The sequence below is a fragment of the Glycine soja genome, chromosome 16 (assembly GCF_004193775.1).
Source record: "Glycine soja cultivar W05 chromosome 16, ASM419377v2, whole genome shotgun sequence".
NCBI classification, from domain to species: domain Eukaryota; kingdom Viridiplantae; phylum Streptophyta; class Magnoliopsida; order Fabales; family Fabaceae; genus Glycine; species Glycine soja.
The window spans coordinates 982948-1003776 of record NC_041017.1 but is presented as its reverse complement, the minus strand read 5'-3'; the positions used below and the strand labels follow the sequence as shown (position 1 = coordinate 1003776).

General features: G+C 30.6%; 2 protein-coding genes and 1 pseudogene across 6 annotated transcripts; 2 read left to right on the top strand and 1 right to left on the bottom strand.

Annotated features, from left to right (window-relative positions):
* Positions 1 to 6747: 6747 nt before the first annotated feature.
* Positions 6748 to 8571, top strand: LOC114390067 (dormancy-associated protein homolog 3-like). Of its 5 annotated transcripts, none has more exons than XR_003661816.1 (4): positions 6748 to 7161; positions 7858 to 7939; positions 8085 to 8250; positions 8365 to 8571. XR_003661816.1 is itself a non-coding variant. In XM_028350751.1 (2 exons), the coding sequence occupies exons 1-2, from the start codon at positions 6912 to 6914 to the stop codon at positions 8087 to 8089; spliced, it is 255 nt and encodes an 84-aa protein (XP_028206552.1). In that variant the 5' UTR covers positions 6748 to 6911; the 3' UTR covers positions 8090 to 8571. The 5 variants fall into 5 exon arrangements, 1 of the variants encoding a protein (XP_028206552.1); XR_003661818.1 differs by having other exon boundaries at positions 7858 to 7958; XR_003661815.1 differs by having other exon boundaries at positions 8085 to 8571.
* Positions 8572 to 8740: 169 nt separating this feature from the next.
* Positions 8741 to 14767, bottom strand: LOC114390066 (annotated as a pseudogene).
* On the top strand, positions 12673 to 14542 carry LOC114390065 (trihelix transcription factor ASIL2-like). The gene is made up of 2 exons (XM_028350750.1): positions 12673 to 12923; positions 13105 to 14542. The coding sequence occupies exon 2, from the start codon at positions 13123 to 13125 to the stop codon at positions 14233 to 14235; it is 1113 nt and encodes a 370-aa protein (XP_028206551.1). The 5' UTR covers positions 12673 to 12923; positions 13105 to 13122; the 3' UTR covers positions 14236 to 14542.
* Positions 14768 to 20829: the final 6062 nt, after the last annotated feature.

Here is a 20829-nt window from a genome sequence, read left to right as displayed (position 1 = left end):
ATTTTTATATATATAATAAGGAGATATTTAAAACTTATATTTGACATCTAACTAATTTTTTTTTCACAATGGGTCGGTCCATTTAGGATAGAATGATACCTTGAGTTGTCTTTATTCCTAAACTGATGACCGAATCTTAATCCTTAGTTAACAAATTTCAATTAAGATTGATAAAAGATATTGCTTATCTTTAAACTTTAATTCATTGACTTGGTTATGATAAAAACAAGTGACTGTATGATTAATTATTCACTTATAACATGCTCATCTATCAGTAAAACAATCCGTTGGATTGTGATTAAGTGAAATTTGAATAAATATATTAAAGTTCATTATTTTTAGTTGGATGCATAAACTTATTTTACAATCCTTCGAATTAAATGTTCTCTCTTAGACAAATTATTATATATTTTTAAGTTTAGTCCCTCAATACCGTGTATTATGACAGTTTAATATGATTGGAATAGGTTTAAGTAATTTTTAGGAGTTCGTTGAGTGGAATAAAACAGGACATCGTTATTCTCGTATAAGACGTGTTATAAGTTAAATTCTTTACTTTGAGACAGTTTTTCTATATTGAATTGAGGTGTCATTCCTTCTTCCTAGTTTTTTAATACTAAAAAAATAATTTTAAGTGAATTTTATACTTTTGATTTATTTTTCAATTGTAGGAGAGACAAAGTTTATCACTAAGTTTCTCATTCTTTTCCAGAAAAATACTACCATTGTTAAACTTTATATGTCCATTTCAGAAGATAGCTTTAAATAAGAAATGCAGTTTTTTTCATTTATATTATTTTTTTAACTTCTTATTATGACTTCTATAATTTTTTATTTTATTTATGAAGAGTATGTAAAATATTTAAGAATTCGATGAAGATAAAGGAATATATAAAAATTATTATTATTATTATTATTGCCTTGAATGAAAAAAAGGTTGATAGATTAATAAAGAACAAAGGTGTTATTAAACTTTCTAAAGCGGTGCATCAAGAAATACTTTATTCCTAATTAAACTACTTTCCTAAGAAATAAGATTATTATAAAATTTTATAAAAATATGTTTGATTATTACCTAAATTTCTTAAAAAAAATAAAGTTATTATCAATTACTTTGAAAATATTGAATAAGTAAATTAATATTTGCTTATTCTTAACTTATGAATAAGTCAATTATTCTTACTTATTCGTAAATTATGATTTTTTTAAACTCATTAGTCCACGTAAGTTTTATGATAGCCCATATATTTCTTCAGAAAAAAAAAGATGGCACATATTAAATATTTTTATTAAATATAACAAACCAATATTACCGTATTATTTTCCATTAATGTTAAAAATAAGAGTCACATTTTTCAATTTTAAGTGCTTCAAAAATTGTCACCCCGTCAACAATCCACACACACGGCAATTACTTTGCGCACCAGTCAAATTTTTTTTTATACCCAGCACAAGATAGACAATTGCAATATTACAATTCCAATATTATCTTTTTGTAAAGCTAATACAAATTGTGAATTTGTAAGTATTCACAATCCATAAGTTTATGTACTCTATAAATAAATTTGTAACACATAATCCATAATAAGTTTTTGGTCTTATTATAGTTAATTTTAGGTTATTAATGGCCCATCCGTAATAAGTTTTTAGTTTTATTACAATTAATTTTAGGTTATTAATGGCCCATGTAGGATTCCTAACTTTCAAGTTATTAACAAGACGCTCTAACTAATTGAGCTAATTGAGCTAATAGATCAATTATGTTATAAAATAATTAATGTCACTATATATAACATTAAAAATTTTAAGGTATATTTAATGTACATGTAAATTTATATAATAATTTTTGTGACAATTAATTTTGATCTAATAATTGATTTTTTTACATATATAAATTTTTATGAACCCTATGATTTTTATTTAAAATTTATATATGTAAAAAAAATACTATATTAGATCAAAATTAATTGTAATAAGGCCAAAAACTTATTACAGATTATGTGTTACAAATTCTTTTATGGATTACGTAAACTTACGGATTATGAATCCATAAGCATAAGTTTACCGTAAACTTACAAATTATGAATCCATAATGAGTTTATAGATTCACAATTCGTATCAGCTTTACACAAAGACAATATTGGAATTGCCCATCTTATGCTGAGTATACCAGCAATTTGACTGGTGTGCAAAGCAATTGCCTCCCACACTGGGTGATCTTACTTTTATCCCACATAAGCCCTAAGATAGCCCATATTTGATGTTGACTCTTTGGTTGTTTCTTCAATTTCTCGGTTGGCGGATAGACCCAAAAAATGAAAAAGGTACTCAGTTGGTGGGGCTCACTCTTTACATTATAGGGCCTGTGCTTCTTGCACAGCAACAATCTCAGCCTGCACCCCCTTTTTCTTTTATTATTTTCAAAATTCCAATATTACCATTTTTGGAATACCTATTCCAAAATAAATAAATAAAAAAAGAAAAGCTTACGGATTATGCAATCCATAACACAACAAGAAAAAAAAAATCGTTGTCATGAAAGCTGCCCCCGAAAAGGGAGGAGGAGGACTTTTTCCTATGTTCTCGAAGTGATAAATTGAGTCCATCTATTATGTTATATTATGAGTCTATTTAAAATGAGTCAAGATGGGTAACCTATTTTGAGTTTACAAGAAATCTTAGCGTACCTATGAATAGGCTAGCCAGTTGGCTCACTAAAAAAAATCTTAATTTCTTTAAAAAAATTTATAAAAATAATAGTTTTAGACTTTTTGCTGGCTATTATTTCTTTTATCCATTCACATTAGTCAAAACATTAAGACGAGCACATATTTTTCATTGTCCATTTTATAATCTATATATTTTTTTTTGTTTTGTACCTTTCGGTGTCAAGCCGAATGCGGACACATTTTAACCTCTTCACACTTTCAGCCTATTTGCATTTGTGTACTCGAACTTGAGGGATTGCGTATCTTTCGGTTGGCTGACTCTAGACCAAGGATAACCATCAAATTCAAATACTCACCATATCTTATTTTCTTAATCTTAGGAATAAGATATGATAGAATTATCTCTTACAAAACCTCTATACAAGCCACATTAAGAACCATGAGCAAGGAAAATCACACACACTTGATTAAACCCTAGGAAGTCTAAATCGGAACAGGTTCTGAACACAACGTAACTTTTGTATTAAAATGAAATGAAAATACAAAACCTTAAACTAATCTTTTATTATTTTTTTTTATAAAAAATGGAACCTTTTTTTAGGGTTAAAATTGGCAATCCGCGTGTTCTATGTGGAGGCCAACAAAAAGGTGGTGGACATTTAGTTTAACCTCCTCAACATCCCGTTAGGGATGACAAGTTTTATTTGTTCTTCGTGTGTGGGTTTTGTGTTTTTTTTTTTACGTAAGAGTTTTGTTTCTTATAACACTGAGTCATTGATTGTTGGCGTTCAACTTGTTTTTTTCTTACTTACTTTGTTGGTGATTTTGAAGGCCTTTCGGCTACTTGTTGTCAAAACAATCTTTTGGGCTAGGCGTGCTAAATACACTCCCCATTTTTTTTTCAAACTACCCTACTTCCCATTTTCCTTTTCTCCCCCAATTTAACTCTTCTAAAAAAATGTCATAAGATATTTTGCGTGCTGAAAACACTTAAAAGCAACCACGACAGAAGTCCACGCTAACCTTTTAGTCAAAGAAGAAAACAAGCCCGATATATTTCAAGGTCAGAATTCATAGTTGAACACACATAAACAACTTCACTAGCAATATTTTCATCCTCATGATCACAGTCTAATCAGAGTATGAGACGTTTGCACCTACTAGCTTCATCATCCAACATCCTCTTCCACATGTTCCTGACCCTATGGTTCAGGACGTAAAAAAATTGAAGTGAAAATTAAGTCCTAAACACAGAAAACAAGAATAATGCTCAGCAGATCTGGCGACAATCTTTTTTAGCAGAGTCTTTCAAGAACTCATGTGGATCACACTCGAAACCTGAAAACGACTATATGAGCAAAAACAAATGAGTTTTCAAATTGAAAAGATTTGTATTAGCATGTATCTACAATGTTAGGATTGTTAAATTTGATTCGTTAACATATCTTTTCAATACATCTTTTATTTTTTTTATTAAAATTATAATTTATGAATAAGATTGATTTAATTATAGAATAAGACATAATGACTTAAATAACATTTAGGTCCGTACAAAATAACATGTTTTTTTTTTATTATTTTAGTCCTTTAAAGATTTTTTTTTAATTGATTAAGGATGAAATAAAAACCTTAGAAAAGGAATAAAACAGAAAGACATCACCAACAGCACAACACTTATGGTTGTAGGGAGACTCAAAATAATACCCATGTTGTGTTGTGTTTACATGCATAGATCTCTTCTACTGTCTCCAAACCACCACCGTCTGTTGAGTCAAATTTGTATGTTTTAATAATATTTTTTTAATATATATATATATATATATATATATATATATATATATATATATATATATATATATATATATATATATATATATATATAATATAAAAGGTTTTGATGTACTGCAACACAATTCTTCATATAAAGAAAAGGAAGAAAATAAGAAATTAGACTTGTTAACTGTTTTTCGATTCCAAAACCAGTAATTAAGGGTGTTAATTTGATGATTATTATTTTAAAAAAATATTTTTTATTCCTTAAATTTCATAAAACAAACTATTATTTATTTAAAACAAATTTAACTTAAACTTACTTTTTTTTTCCTTTCTCTAACACATTTAAAAGTCTATTGTTCATTCATGGTTTCAACAGGTAATTTTGAATTGGATTATATTTTAGATATACAACTACATTAAATACTTGAACATAATAGACTACCAATTTTATCATTTTTATTAATTGGATTACCAACTCATAAAAAAATATTTGTAATTTCTACCGATGTATAAATCTGGGCAAACAGATTGAAACTGGTTTACTGGTTTGAAAGAAGAGAAATGTAAAAGAAGTTAAAACATTGACAATAATAGATTATTGTGGCTTTCACGATCATGATCATATATTATCTAACTGAGTACCACCTTATTGGAGGTAATAAGCAACGACTCTGAAATCTTATGGTATAGTAGTATTATTATTATGGGTCCATTCATTGCATAGACGTACGCAGAAAATATAATAAAAATCTTATGTGGGGTTTCTTTAAGATGGGGAGACATTTACGAGTAAAGCCGGAAGTGACTCCAGACACTTCAGTTTTCTCTATTCTGATGTTAACAACAGACCCAATAGGCCAATACCAGATAACAACAACCAAAAACAACAAGGGTCGATCTGATTCTGAATGTTTTATACAAAGTTCGAAAGTAAAAATAATGACTTATTGCAACTTTTCTTATGCGAGAACCTAGATGTCCATGAAAAGCCTTCGTTTACAAAATCAAATGCACTAGATAATGAAAATTTAACACGTGGTAACATTTGATATGATCATTAAGGAATCTCGAATTAATATATGAAAATTATAAGGCTGTAATTGTAAACATGAATATAAGGTAAAGTATTAATAGTTTAATACGTATTTGATTGTTCACCATATGTATAGTGAATGTAAGTTTTTATATAAACAAGAGTAAATTTTTTACATATTATTATAAGAAAAATAGGTGAATTCTCTAATAGTATATTGCTAGCACTTTTCTTAAACTATACAAACTAAATAAATAATTAAATGTTATCTCTTTACGAGTTACCTATTCAAAGTGACAAGTACATAATATTTTAGAATTGTTTGAGGATATGGTAAGATTATGGCGCGATGGTAGGATAGAGTCATCTCAGTCTCTTGGTGGGAACTTATCCGATTGACGCCAAGGTGTAACCCAAATGGGCCCCATTTGTTTCTACTTTCTTGCTTCTTCACTTGACTTAGTCTTCTTAATTCAATATTTTTACCACCTTCTTCCAATCATTTTGGATAGTTCTCTTCTTCGGCTCACTTCATTCTCTTTTTTATTCTTTTTAATATACAAGGTATCTCACAAATTTCAATTTTTTTGAGCTAGACACCAAACTAATTCTCAATAAGACCTTAGTTACAATCCAAGTTATTTTCCCCTCTTTAAGGATAAGAACGTATTATACAGGAATAAAATTTACATATTTTTTTCACAATTCAATAGTGTTATCAATTCAACTACATTTATTAAATTTTCTACTCACTTCTTATAACCAAGAGTTAATTTCACTACTTGTTGTAAAGTTATTAATTAATCCTTCTTATGAAAATTCTTGTCCATTCCTTCCAATTTCTCTTTCCAACGATAGTGGCATGCATTCTATTAATTTATTGTTTCACATGCTTCCCAAATGCATGTGATAAAAAGTCAAAACCAACATATGCTACACGTCTCTCAAGAGCTTTATTATAATGTCAATAATATGAACACAATTCATCAATTACTCAAAAGAAAAAAAGATCAGAAAGAAAACATAAGTCATCAAATATTTGGGGATTCTAGATTAACTTGTAATGTACATAATTAGCCTGAGCCAACATAGCAACGGGTATCAATTTTGATGGCTCAAAATAGAGCCGTGTTAGCCGGAGCTAAGTTTACACACTAACATATATAGCTGTCAATAATAATTAATTAATTCTAATTAAACCTGTTAAGTCCTCATCCTCATCCTTCTGTTTCTCATTATAAGTACCCTCACACTCTCGCCAAAAGCACAACAAAAAAAAAACCAAAAAAAAAAGTCTTAATTTGTTTCTTGTTCTTCTTCTTCTCTCTGTCGTTTGTTCTCTTGATCTTTGATCTCTGTGTTATATGTTGTAGCAAAAGAAGTAAACAACACACACATATATAAATATTTGTAAGATATATATATATATATATATGATCATGGGTTTTCTTCACAAGCTTTGGGACGAAACGCTGGCGGGTCCGGCACCGGAAACGGGTCTGGGGAAGCTCCGAAAGTACAATTCGTTCTCCGGCGGAATCTCCGTCCGGTCAACGGTGGCGGAGGCAGTTCCGATAAGTCGCAGCATCACCATTGTTCGGTCCCAGTCTGGTTTCGGAAGCACCACCACCTCTGCTTCTTCTTCTCCTTCTGGATCTACCACCCCTCGCTCCCCCTTAACTCGTAACACTTCTCTCTGAATATTTTTGTTTCTTCTTGTTATGTATTATTAGGTTTTGTTTGCATGAGAGGATAGAAGACAAAGAAACTCAACCTTTAATTTTATGATAATTTTAAACGAAACACAAAACACAATCTTACATGTGTTATGTTGTGATATGGAAAATATTGATATTCTGTCTCATTCTGAAAAAGGAGAGAAATAAAAAGAAGAAGAAGAAACAAAGACACTAGAAGATAGAGATATTATGGGACAGAAAGTGATCAATAGGAAATATGATAAAAAAAAAAAAAGTGGAAGCCAAGAAGAAAATGAATGAAAAAGGTAAAGAAAAGAAAGACCATCGAAAAAATTATTTATAATAATAAAAATTAGAATTTTAAGTTATATCTTTATTTTCTTCTTATTGTTAGTACTGTGTTTGTGGAGAAGAAGTTTATGCATGACGAAGATATTTTTCTTAAAAACAAAACCTCACTCTGTTATTCTCTTTCCTGTTTCTCCTTTTCTTAATTATATATTAGATTACCATACATATTAATTTATGGTAATAAGAAATCGAATTTGACTAACAAAAGTTCAATTAAATCATCCAGAAATTAATGTAACTTTTTAAGAATTTACTTTTAGGAAAATAGTTATGATATCATCATACCATGTGTGACAATTTTTTAACCAAAGAACAAAATAATTTGCAGCGGAGGCACCAGGCGGTGATTTCAAGAAGTTCACGAGGAGAAAATCGTCAACAGTGGAGAGTGCCGATAATACATAATAGAAGTCCGACTATTTACGATTGGTTCTCTAATTTTTATTTTTATTTTTAATACTTACACCCTTTAAGATGACGCATATGCCCTTTGCATTTACATGCCCATTTTTTTTTGTGTCTAACTTGTTTTCATGTTTTATATATGGTTTGCAGGGTGATTATGAGTGCTTTGGATCGTTGTTGAGAGGGGAAATGAGATGTTTTGGCTTTGAAATTTGAATAGCATTCGGCAGAGACAGAGGGATTACGTTTAATTTCTGTACACACGGCAACACAGATTCCAAATTCCAAAAGGGAATCATCAATCATATCATAATATGTATGGCAACTTATTATAATGTATAGTATTATATAGTATATAGTATATAGTACATAGTACTATCATATTATGTAAATATGAGTACCTACCAATAAAATGGCTCGGATGATGCAGGGTCTTTTTTCAGCAGATTGAGCCAATGCTTCATGGGATTCTGCGGATGTAAAGGAGTAGAGACAGCTTCTGTATATTTGTATATATGGTTTTAACTTGTTTTTCGTTTTCTGAGTTTTTGGCTGTTGTAAATATGAATTCTGTACTCTGAAATCTCTATCAGTTGAAATCAATGAAGCTTGAAAGTAGTTATTATATATATGTTAATTTCTGCTTTTGTTAGTCCTCTGGTGCTTAGTGCTTTATGTTACTAACTTATAACATAACTATTTTGGATTAGGCTATTCTTCCATATTTTATCTTTTCATTTAGGACCTAAGTAAGTAATGTTTGATTTCATAAGAAATTTCAGCGAAATATCTTCATGCATACATAGTTGACACTCCAAAGTTTGAGCATGTATAAGCTATAAACTCAAAAAGATAATCGTTACATGAAAATTGATGGCCTCAAGCAATCAATCGATTCAATTCAAAAGACTAAAGAGCTAGCCATACTTTTATTCGAGGAAAGTAAATGATGTGACGACCCATTAGAAATTAAGCCATTCTATATCAATTTTTTTGTCAAAATCTAAAAAGGATAGTGATGAAAGCTATGATGTGAACGCAGCTTGGCTTAGGTTGAAGCAGTCTTCACCTTCTCAATCAGATCAGCAGCATCTTGAACGGTGGAGATGTTCTCAGCTCCACCCTCTCCAATGGAAATCTCAAATTTCTCTTCCAAAGCCATCATGATTTCAACCTGTTCAATTACAGGCATACCAAAACACATGACAACGCACTTTATGCATGGATTAATACTTAACTTTTATTTCATACAAGATACAACTATAAATTAAGTAGTGTTAGAATTTGAGGCCTCACGGTGTCAAGAGAATCAGCACCCAAAATCTGAAAATTTAGTTTGGGGAGTCACAGTGGCTTCATCAATAAAAAGCTGCTTCGCAATTGTGCTTTGTACAATTTTCAGAGTTTCTAGCTCAGCCTTCAGAAAATAAAAGGAACACATTAATTAATAAAAGAAGCCAACAAGAGACATAGGAAAGAAGTATTTAATATCATAAAATGGGTGAAATTATTACCGTGGAGCAAGAGATTATAGTGTCAATGCCACCAGAGAGTGCAAATGACGTTTTTGTTTCCCTTTTCAACTGGACTTTATTCACAAATTTCAGCTCACCAAACATAGAGCTTCCCTACATAAGGAAACAAATTATATGAACCACTTAAATTTTTTCTTTCCTACAAAACCACATATATCTTTCATGATCAATTCTAATTGAATTGGAATGGATCATTATGAGTGACAACTCTCCCTTCAAATGTTTTAGATATTTGTATATTAATTCAGAACTCGAACTTAACACAATTAATTAAACCAATGATGACTTGCACCTGCAAGATATATAGAAACTTGTTTTTGCTAAGTGTATTTGTCTTAACATTATGGATAGGTTCTTCATTTAGTGAGTGGTTGTTCTTCTGATCCCAGAATTGAAGGAGAGAGTAGCCAATGAAGTTGACGAAGTGGACAGAACAGAAGCCATGACTTATTTGGGAAAGCACTTAGCTAGAAAAATGTAACTCCTAAGAGGCAATAACTTTTTTGGCTATATTCTAATGCAGATGTTATATGGTTCATGCCATTGAGATTATATATAACGATTTAGCTCCAACAGCTAATAGCTTATGAGTTAGAATCGATGATTCCAAAGGAAAATTGTTTTGAGGAGCCATAAATTAGGCGGAGTGCACCAGAAAATGTGTCTTTTTACAGATGGGGTATTGATAATTGAATGAGCTTGGCCATAATGCTTTATATTATCACGCTAAATACTAAAAGGCCAAGACATTTCCTCTATTGGTGTCACTGGTGCATGCCGATCCTTCTAATTTGTCTGCTTTGGAACTGATAAACACAATGGTCAATCTCACAAGTCAATTCAAACTTGGTATTCCAATTGTCAGTAATTTACTTGAAATGACAAATTAGTATCTCGCATCATATTTAATCAGTCTCCTTCGTGATCTTATAGTTTTAAATAAATTTTAACCTATTAAAAAGAATGTATTCGAAGAAGTGTGCTAAAGAGTGTGTTTCTAACACTCCTTTTTTAATTTTAGGTTTTTATCATCCTAAAATCACAATAATCCAAATTAATTTTAGTCAAGTTTGATGAAATTATTTAAGGAAATAGAATTATCTTAAATTCTTAACACTTATTTTTTCCTTTACAAATGTTAACAACATTATCTTAGGTCCTTTGAATAATAAACAAATAATCAATTAACCAAGAATAATAAAAATAATTTAGTTAACTCTAATTAGAGTTTAATCACTATCCACTGAAAAAGTTATTTTATATTGTCATCTAATTATAAATCAACAATGGTATGATTATAGTAACTATTGTAAAAGTCAATAAATTTATCATACATGATAACTTATGATTTGATGATAATGTAAAATGATTTTATACTATTATTGCATAGCCTTTCTCTTTTAATAATATCATAAATTTAAATTTATTTTTTAAAAAAATGATCATATAAAATAATAGCTATATTTAACACACTAGTGCATAAAAAAAAGAATAAATAGTCAATTTAATCCATAAATTTATATCTCTATCATTTTAGTCTACAAATTTTTAGGATTTCATATAAGTTCATGAAATTAACTCTCTTATCTCATTTAATTTTGGTCCCAGTCCAAGAACTCAAGGGATAATAATAACATCAGTTTAGGAGTCAAAATAAGAAAAATTGGTTAATTTCAGGATTTATTCAAGTTTTTCTTAATTACAGATATTAAAATAATAATAAGATAAAAATTTATGGACTAAATTGACTATTTACTTAAAAAAAATTAACAGTACGCTATTAATTCAAGGAACAATTTTTCATCACAAATATAACTTATATATGGTTAACATTGAAGACACTTGATGAGAAATGAGTGTCTTTTTAATAGATTTTACAGTTAATTAAAAGAATAAGATTAAACTAGTACATAATTAAATGAATCTATTTTCCTATAAGTAAGAAATAAAAATTACATATATCTCGTTGTTTCTTATATAAAGGACAGAAGCTAGTATATTACTTGAAACAAACTTTATTGTTAGTTTAAATTTGTTAAAATTTATAATTTTTAATATATTTTAATTAATAACAAAACATATATTCCAAAATATATGTTAGAAGTTAGAGCGTATGTTACTACTTACTAATATTTCTCTATTTCCATTCACAAAACTTAAAATTTAATCTTCTTTTAAGAAAAAATAGCTCTTAACTCACCTCTCTACTTTCTTTTGATGTATAATAATTAATTTTTGTCGAGAAAATTAATTCTTGTTGATACCTTATTTAAAGGAATGTCCACTAACTTTGTATTAGTATATGTGTGTAACTTTGTGTTTTATCTTAAAAACAAGGTTTAATAAAAAAAAGAATAGAAGGAATAAAATATTTTTAAGAGCGTTATCAAATAAAAAATAATGAATGAATTAGTTTGTAGTTTAAAAGTATTGGTTGTGATATTATGTAATTAGTTTTTTCAATAATTTAAATTTACAATGGAAAATACTTATAATAATTGACTTATAAAATATTTTATGCTTTAAATTATTTTTTATCATAATTATTATGTATTTCAATATATTTTTTTGAGAGGATGTATTTCAATATTTATTTATTATTTATTTTTAAAAATAGAGAAAAGTAAAATAAATGTCAATAAAAATATTACTGAATTATTTTTAAGAACTAATAAGATAAGTTTTATCTTCATTCAATCATATAATTTTCTATAAAAAAAAAATTGAACAAAATCCAATTTCTCAAATTAACGTGCTTTATTACAAAATATATACAATGAACTTTAATTTTTTTTTTTTTATAGAGTGAGATTTACTATACGAAGCTAAATTGATCAGCTCATTCCAGTATTCATTTGTCCATTTGGAATTTGGATGAATCCATAGCATTTTAATATATATTGCAAACATCACTCTACATACTTTTTTTTTTGTTTGTTGTTGAACACTCTATAGAGTCTACACCATAGTTAGGCTTACGATACAAGTTACTTAACGAGAAACAACTTGACGTCACGTCTCTAAACAACATTTCCTACGTCATCTTTCTTTCTCAAAACTCAAAAATAAAAATTCTAACTTTAATTAACAACTGCTATCAACATGATAAAAAGGTTCCATAATTAAGAATTTACGGGTCAACAAAATTTCAGAATTTTTGTTTTAAAAAGAAGAAGAATATGATTCCTAAAAAGGGAAACAATAGATGAAGAGGGTAAAATGGGTATATCGCCGGAGACCACGGAAGAAGGTTATAGTGTTGTGTTTATCGTCAAACTCGTGAACCAGGGACACCAGACAATAACAGAGAAGGTCCACCAACTGAGCCGGTGACGGAGTTTCACCACACTCCAATCACATTCCGCCACGTCACCCACCCTTCCTCTGCCCTCTCCCCACGTGTCGACGGTCACCGTCAACTCACCCTCTTCCGTCTAACGAAACCCCAAAAAAGGTTCCAAGACAATTTTCCCCGTAATTTGTTTTAAAAATAAAAACCAAAAAAACCAACAATGCGCGAAAAGGCGTCGATATATTCTCGCCGGCCAAAATTAAAATTAAAATTAAATTAAATAAAAACCCTAGCTTCGTTTCTCTCTCTCTCTCTAACTACTCTGTTTCTCTCTCTACGGTAGATCGGCGGCGAGGAGGATATGGACGACGACGACGAGATCCAGTCGCATCCTTCGCCGGCGAGCGGATCCCCTCCGTCGTCGCCGAGGTCGAACGGTCGGATAACGGTGACGGTCGCGGCTCCGGCGCCGCAGGCGCAGCCACCACCGCCGAATAGTCTGGCATTAGCGCTTCCGATTCAGCAGCCGGCGAAGGGGAACGGCGGAGGAGGAGGAGGAGGAGGAGGCGGTGGAGGGAGGGAGGATTGCTGGAGCGAAGGCGCGACGGCGGTGCTGATCGACGCGTGGGGAGAGAGGTATCTGGAACTGAGCAGAGGAAATCTGAAGCAGAAGCACTGGAAGGAGGTGGCGGAGATCGTGAGCGGACGAGAGGATTTCACGAAGGCGCCGAAGACAGATATCCAGTGCAAAAACCGGATCGACACCGTTAAGAAGAAGTACAAATCGGAGAAGGCGAAGATCGCCGCCGGTGCCACCAGCAAGTGGCCGTTCTACGACCGATTGGAACAATTAATTGGTCCTAGCGCCAAGATCCCCGGCGCCGGAAACAGTAATTCACAACCGCAGAAAGTTCCGTTAGGGATTCCGGTCGGTGTTCGCAGCAGCGCGAATCAGTTTCACCATCCTCACAAACAGCCACAGAGGCAGCAACCACAATCGGTTCCGTTGAAGAACCAGAAGATTCAGTTCCGGCGCCGCGGTCCTCCGGTGGATTCCGATTCGGAGGAGCGCGACGCGTCGTCGCCGGCGTCGAGCGACAGTTTTCCGCCGGAGAGCTTCGAGCGGAAGAGGCCGCGGTTGATGAGTTCTAACACCGCGAAAGGAAGCGGAGAAAGACGGAAGGCGAAGGGTTGGGGAAGCGCGGTGAGGGAACTGACTCAGGCGATTCTGAAATTCGGTGAGGCTTATGAACAAGCAGAGAGTTCGAAGCTGCAGCAGGTGGTGGAGATGGAGAAGCAGAGGATGAAGTTCGCGAAGGATTTGGAGTTGCAGAGAATGCAGTTTTTCTTGAAGACGCAGCTGGAGATTTCGCAGCTCAAGCTTGGAAGGAAAGGTGGTAACCCTAGCAACAATCTCAATGGCACCACCAACAATAACAACAACAATCATAACAATAATAGTGACAGTGAATGAATGTGTGAGAGTCAGGAAGGGATAACTAGGTTGAGGTAAAGTTTAGATTGGAATTGCATCAGCCTAATAGCCTTGTGGTGTATGTGTTTAGTTATTATTATTATTATTATTATTATCCCTTAATTGTTACAGTTAACTTAAGAGGGATTGCTATGCTGAACCCTAAAACAGAGAGGAAAAAATGCAGGAGTATTATGTGCTGAATAAGTGAATAATCTAATCTCTTTGAAGAAGATGCATCAGTTCAGTTGTCATGTGTAACACCATTCTAAATTATATCAGTATGGGGATCATGTCATCATTCATAGCTCTAGTTGGATATGCAACCTCATAAGTCACATGATAGCTTGAAGATGAATTCCTGACCTGTTTCTATTGTTCTCTGGAATTGGTACCACCGAATTAGAAATAGTGTTGTTTATCAGTATGTTGAGTCATGACTCATGAGTGATCACACCATCTCAAACTGCGCCTCTTTGAACAGAAAACGAACTGTCTCATCAAATGACTGCAAAGCAGATACTACCTTTTACGAGTAAATTTGATTATTTTAAATTGAGAGATGCACTTTCAATTGATTAGTCAATAATTGAGGCTACAGTAAAATACATGTAAATATGCAATAAATAACTGAAATTGTTAAAATATTTCATCTTTAAGTTAGAGTTAAAAAAAAATTGATATGAAAATTATGAATTAAAATAGAATATAAAAGTGTGAATCCCACTTATTTTATTTTTCATTTCATCTCTTGTCTACTCTATTTATTGCAAACAAACGAATTCTAAGAGTGATATGACAATTTCTATTTACAGTTTTTTATATAAAAAAGTTCAATCTTTTGGTAATATCATTTATTTTAACCTATGTTTTTTGTTTTTTCACTTCACATTTCTCCTATGAACATATTTTTTTTTGTAAAAATTGTTATAAAAAAATATTTTCCCATTTATTTGTGTGTGTGAAACTGTGTTACTCCTATACACAGTGCATTAAAGTGATCTTTGCCTAGGACATGACCTTAAATTCAACACAGCATTAAGAGAATACCTAACACTAAGTTGGGCTAATTTGGAACATTAAAGACTATTATTATGAAGGTTTTAATGACTAATTCTTGTAAGTTTAAACTCTTGGTCAATATTTGTTTGATGTCTATTAACACTATGCCAAAGGTCTTCTGCAGTAGGTGAAGTAAAAATAGAAGTAAAAAAATGTCTAAATGACTCGAATTTATCACATCTTCATGGTTTAATTAATTATATTATGCAAACTCATATTTAAAGCATTGGATTCTGGTGGATCCAAATGACATGTTTCTTGAAGTTTAATGTTTTTTTATTGTTATTTACTGAACAACATGTAGGCACTTATTTTTGTAGCTTTAAACTCTCATGTAGAATTTACAATAGCGCACGAGCATCTGTACCAAATAGACAGAGTTGTACTTCACACTTCTGACTTCGCAGTGCCTCTATATATTTAAGATTCATTTAATCTGGATCAATGATGAAGGTTACGTTTCTGCATGCTGGTTTGATCAAACAATTTAATTTGGTTAAGTTGTAGAAAAACCTTCAAATCTGAAATCCCTATCAATGATAAAAGTTTTAATACCTATTATGTACCAATAAAGTACATCTTCATAGCTATCCCCATACAAGGACAAATAACTAAAAACCACAAAACTAATAGTGATTTTCTTAGATTTTTTATATAATATTTATGATTAAATGATAGTGTAAATTTTTTATTTAATATATATACTATTTACTTTTGTTATATTATTCTTTGATCATAATTTGAATATGGTCTCAAAAATCATTTTATATTTTAAATGTCGATTTTTATGGCCCCAGTTACTATGTAAAATCATAATTTTACATGAGGAATAATACTGAGAACATTTAAAGAACTATACCTCAATTTCGTGTGATCAATTCAAATTAAAGTGTTGTCTTCTTGAAACATCTTGAAAACACTACCGCAAACCCAAAGCCTCGGGGGTTTAAAACACAAGGCTAAGGCGCTCAGCCCTTTTAGAATAGGTAGGTACGGTCCAGCTCATAAGTGTAATCTATAACGTGCTACAGTGTAATGACTAGGAGCTCCAAATAAAACATACAAATTTATTAATTGTATCACTAGTATTTTTATTGATTTTATCACTGCTACTAAAAATAAGATAAAACTTAAAGGTCAATATAAAGGTCGGTGAAAGTGAAGGGTTATTTTTTATAATTATAACAGTGAAATTGAAAGTTATTAAAGTGAATTTTTAATTTTAATTGAAAAATAGCATCACATAGACACTTACCCAGCAATTTTAATAAGATGAAACTAGGTGTAATACCTTGTGTGTTTGTGATTCTATTTTCTAATTAAAAATGAAGTTTTGCATAAGTTATGTTACGACCTCAATTCGACGGGTATTATTAAAAAATTTGTATTGAAGTATTTTCTATTTAGGTATTTAGTCGATCATTATAGCTTTGTCATTAGTGATTACCCAAACAATTACTTTTTATATGTAGTGCAAAGATAAAAAAAATCACAAGATACAAGAATGATCACTATCGTATCATTATCATAATTAGTATCATTTTAATTAGTTAAATAGTGAATATATATTATCATGAATACCACTTGTTGCCTCTGTTAAACAATTATGTCATTGTCATTTGGTCATCAATTTCATTGTAGTTATTATCCTAATCACTACTAAGGGTGAGTATATGGATTTAGGTTTACAGGCCGGTCTATTAAGCTCATAGATCGGGCAGATTACAAACATTTTTTTACAAATCCATATAATTATAAGTAATACTTGAATTTGGTCTATTAAGTATGCGGACTTAATGAATTCTATCCATGGGATTGTGGGTAGCCCATACAAGACAAAATAATTTTTAAAATAAAAATTATATAGAATAAGTACTTGAGTTAACACTTCAAATTTCAAAGCTCCCTCTTTCAAATCCTCACTCTGTCGCGCACTTCCTCTTTCCCAGTCTTCATTCTGATGTGTGTCTCCTTCCTCGACCCTCACTCTATCACACGATTTTTCTCTCAGTCCTCACTCTGTCACGAGGCACGTGACATCACTTTTTCTTCCTTGCCTTGCACGCGACCTCCTTACCCCGACTGACATCACGTTTCGCTTCCTTTATCCAAGCCAAACATCACACGGGAAGGTCACTTCCTCCTCCTTGGCTCATGCGCGCCGTCCCTCTCTAGGTGTCACACCTCTCTCTTATCACTATCTATTTGCTATGGCATTTTCTTTTCCATTTTACATATATTTCATAGGTATTTTTTTTTAATTTGTTACTTATATTTTCTTGTTCACTTGATTAAATATCTAATAGTAAAAAAAATTGAATGAAACAAGATAAAAATGAAATATGCTGAATTATAATGTAGAATAATAAAATTATTACTTTTTATTTAATTATTTTACGATGAAAAAAAAGTTTTATCCCATACTTTTAAATTAAGAGAAAGAGAAATAATGTATCAAATAAAACGCGATGGAATCAATTTCCTCTATTTTAAAAATTCAAATAATACGAGTTAGTATTATTTTGTTTTATTTTATTTTTTTACTAATCTAAACACAACCAAAATGACATGAATTAAAACATCATGTACGATTACAAATACAAAATGAATGTACAAACAACAGATCTGGAATAACTGATCACGAGTACAAACACACAAATTTTGTAGATTCATCCCAACACACATGCATCCTTTATTTCTTTTAAGAGAAATAATTGAGGAGAAAGGAAATAAGTAAAATAAGAAATATAGACCAAAACTTCACTGTTTATTTAAAAGAGAAGCAAGAAAAAGAGAATATTTTATGTAGGACTCACAGGAAAAACTCCTCCTAAATTGACATGAAATAAATATCTTTCCTTATTTCTATTTTTTTAGTCTCTTAAACAAAATTAAAATAAATGAGTAAATAATTATAATAATAATAATTTTGTTAATAAAAATAACCGAGTATATGATTTTCTTTTATAATTTTTTTAAAATTTTCCTTCACTCTTGTATGCATTTAAAGAGGCAGATATTTTTTCTTTTTATCCATCTAAGTAGCCTATATTTATATATATTATTGATATTTATCCTTTTTTATTTATTTTTGATAATTCATTCACTTCTAACTTGTAATGCTAATAATACATACAATGACATCTTATTGGTATACCCCTACATGATGGCGTCTAAGGTTTGTGATTTATGATTGCAGTGTACCCTTCAACTTCAACTTCAATCGTTGTTGGTATAAGATTTATGATTTTATGATTTGAATTTGCTGACAAAGATGAGTTGCATTGCATTGTGATTGGGGGGACAGATTCGTTTGCAAACCAAATCAATAAGACAGAAGGGCATTCCACTTCCTCTCCATCCATATAATCGGTTTTCAAAATAGAATAGAATTTTTCACATTTCACAACTCCATTTGCTATTTGTGGTAGTAATTCAACAAGCAACCATGTTACACACATCACCATTTTTCTTTATTGAAAATATTCTTCAGATGATGATAAGTGTTACTTAAGAAAAGTCTTTTTCGAAGTGATATATTTTAAAATTTAAATCTTAAAATATAAGTAAATTTACTTAGAATAGAGATCATTTTTACTATGACTAGCGCTTCAAACGCGCGTGGCCAAAACCCAGTTTTCCATTTCCATCAAGCAATATGTTACATTGTTACTTCTTCCCAAACTCAGAATTATGATTTCAGAATTTTATATCATCCTCTTCCCCTAACAATAGTGTAAAACACTTCAGGCATTATTTGAATTTTAAGAAATGATTACGTCACACTTAATGTGTGAACCGTGATTTACGTGCACGATTCATTATAATGAATATTAATAGAGCCTGCATTATTTGATAATTAGCAAGAGAAATGTGATGAGTTAATAAATTCCAAATATGTAAGCGCAGCATTAGTGGATTCCAACAGAAATTATAGTAAGCCATTCATTCCACGATAAAGTTCTGTCGTTTTTCTTTCATAATACGAGTTTGATTTTATTATGAAATTATTTTTCCATTTCTTTTTATTTACAAGCTGGTTTTCTAATGTTATTTTATTTGTTACTACCATCTGAAAAATCAACGAACCACTAGTTAGATTTTGATTTTAAGTGTTAGGAAGCATTGATAATGATTATTTATTTATTTTAAAGTATTTGGAGTAATAAAGTTATTCAATGATTTACCAAAAAAGAGTAGTTTAGTTCGTTGAATAGGTAAATCTCCTAATATTTGTAGTTGTTTTTTATTCCTGTGGACAAAATATATATTTAATAATTTAATTAAAGAAAAAGGAACTAATAAATAATATCGTATACATCAAATACTTGAAATGAGAACTTTATCATACACATTAGTTTTATCTAATTCAAGTAATATTATGATTCTTAGCTTTGCGTGTATGAAAAATCTCATTTCTCCCTCCTAAAAAATAAATTTAAATAATAAAAAGAGAAAAAAAATCATGCAACAATAATATAAAATAATTTTATATAATTATTTAATAAAAAATAATTATTTATGGTAATTAAATAATAATGTAAAACTATTTTATCAAATTCTGATGAAAATACTAATTTTATGTTATTGTTTCATTTTTCAAATAATAAAATCAAATTTTACGAGTTTGATCGTAACATATTTAAATAATGAAAACACTAATTTTATGTTATTTATTCTATTCAAATATATTGTTTATATAATAACGAACGGTATATTTGAATAGAAGAGGACGAGAAATGGAAGATACTGAATTTGAAAACGGCAAAATGATATTGGTAGGAAAAGCATTTGATTTGATTGGTGGAAGACTTGAGAAGTGTTGGCGAGGTGAAAAGATTGATTAATTACACTTACTACACACAGTCTCAGAAGAAGACCCTGCGATTAAGTTAATTAACGTATCACCCTCATTTTCTGCTAAAATCAAATTATTATGTATACACTTTCAAGCAATTACTACAATACAACAACAGTGTACGCTGCACACAGTGTTGACCACGGCTTAATCAAAATGACCAAAATGTCCGTTTTGTCCAACACATGCGTCTATTTCAAATACTTGAATGATGGCAACAACAAAGTAATTCAAGGGTGAAAATGAAACACCCCATGTCACGAAATTGAATGATTAATTATTGTATTATTATAAGTTAGTATATGACAAAAATATGGGAAATGCAACCTGGTTAATGTTGGCCAATGATCCAAGGCTAGGAGAGAGTGTGATTCGTTTTTTAAATTTATTTATTTTTTAGTTACAGTTTTCGTTTTAAAATTTAACCACCAACTCCATTACTTGAACAAGAAATTATCTGAAGAAAAACAACCTCGGATATTGCTTCCTAGTAAAAGTAGTTTCAGTCAAGTTGAAGTCTGCCACAGTCAATCATCACCATTTTTCACCACAACACAATTTTTTGAATTGAAACCTTGTTATCTGCTAATTACTATATATTACTTTTACAAATTGAAATGTAACAATGTCTATGTTTTTTATTTTGTCTGAACGTTGTCATTTTCTCTTTCTAC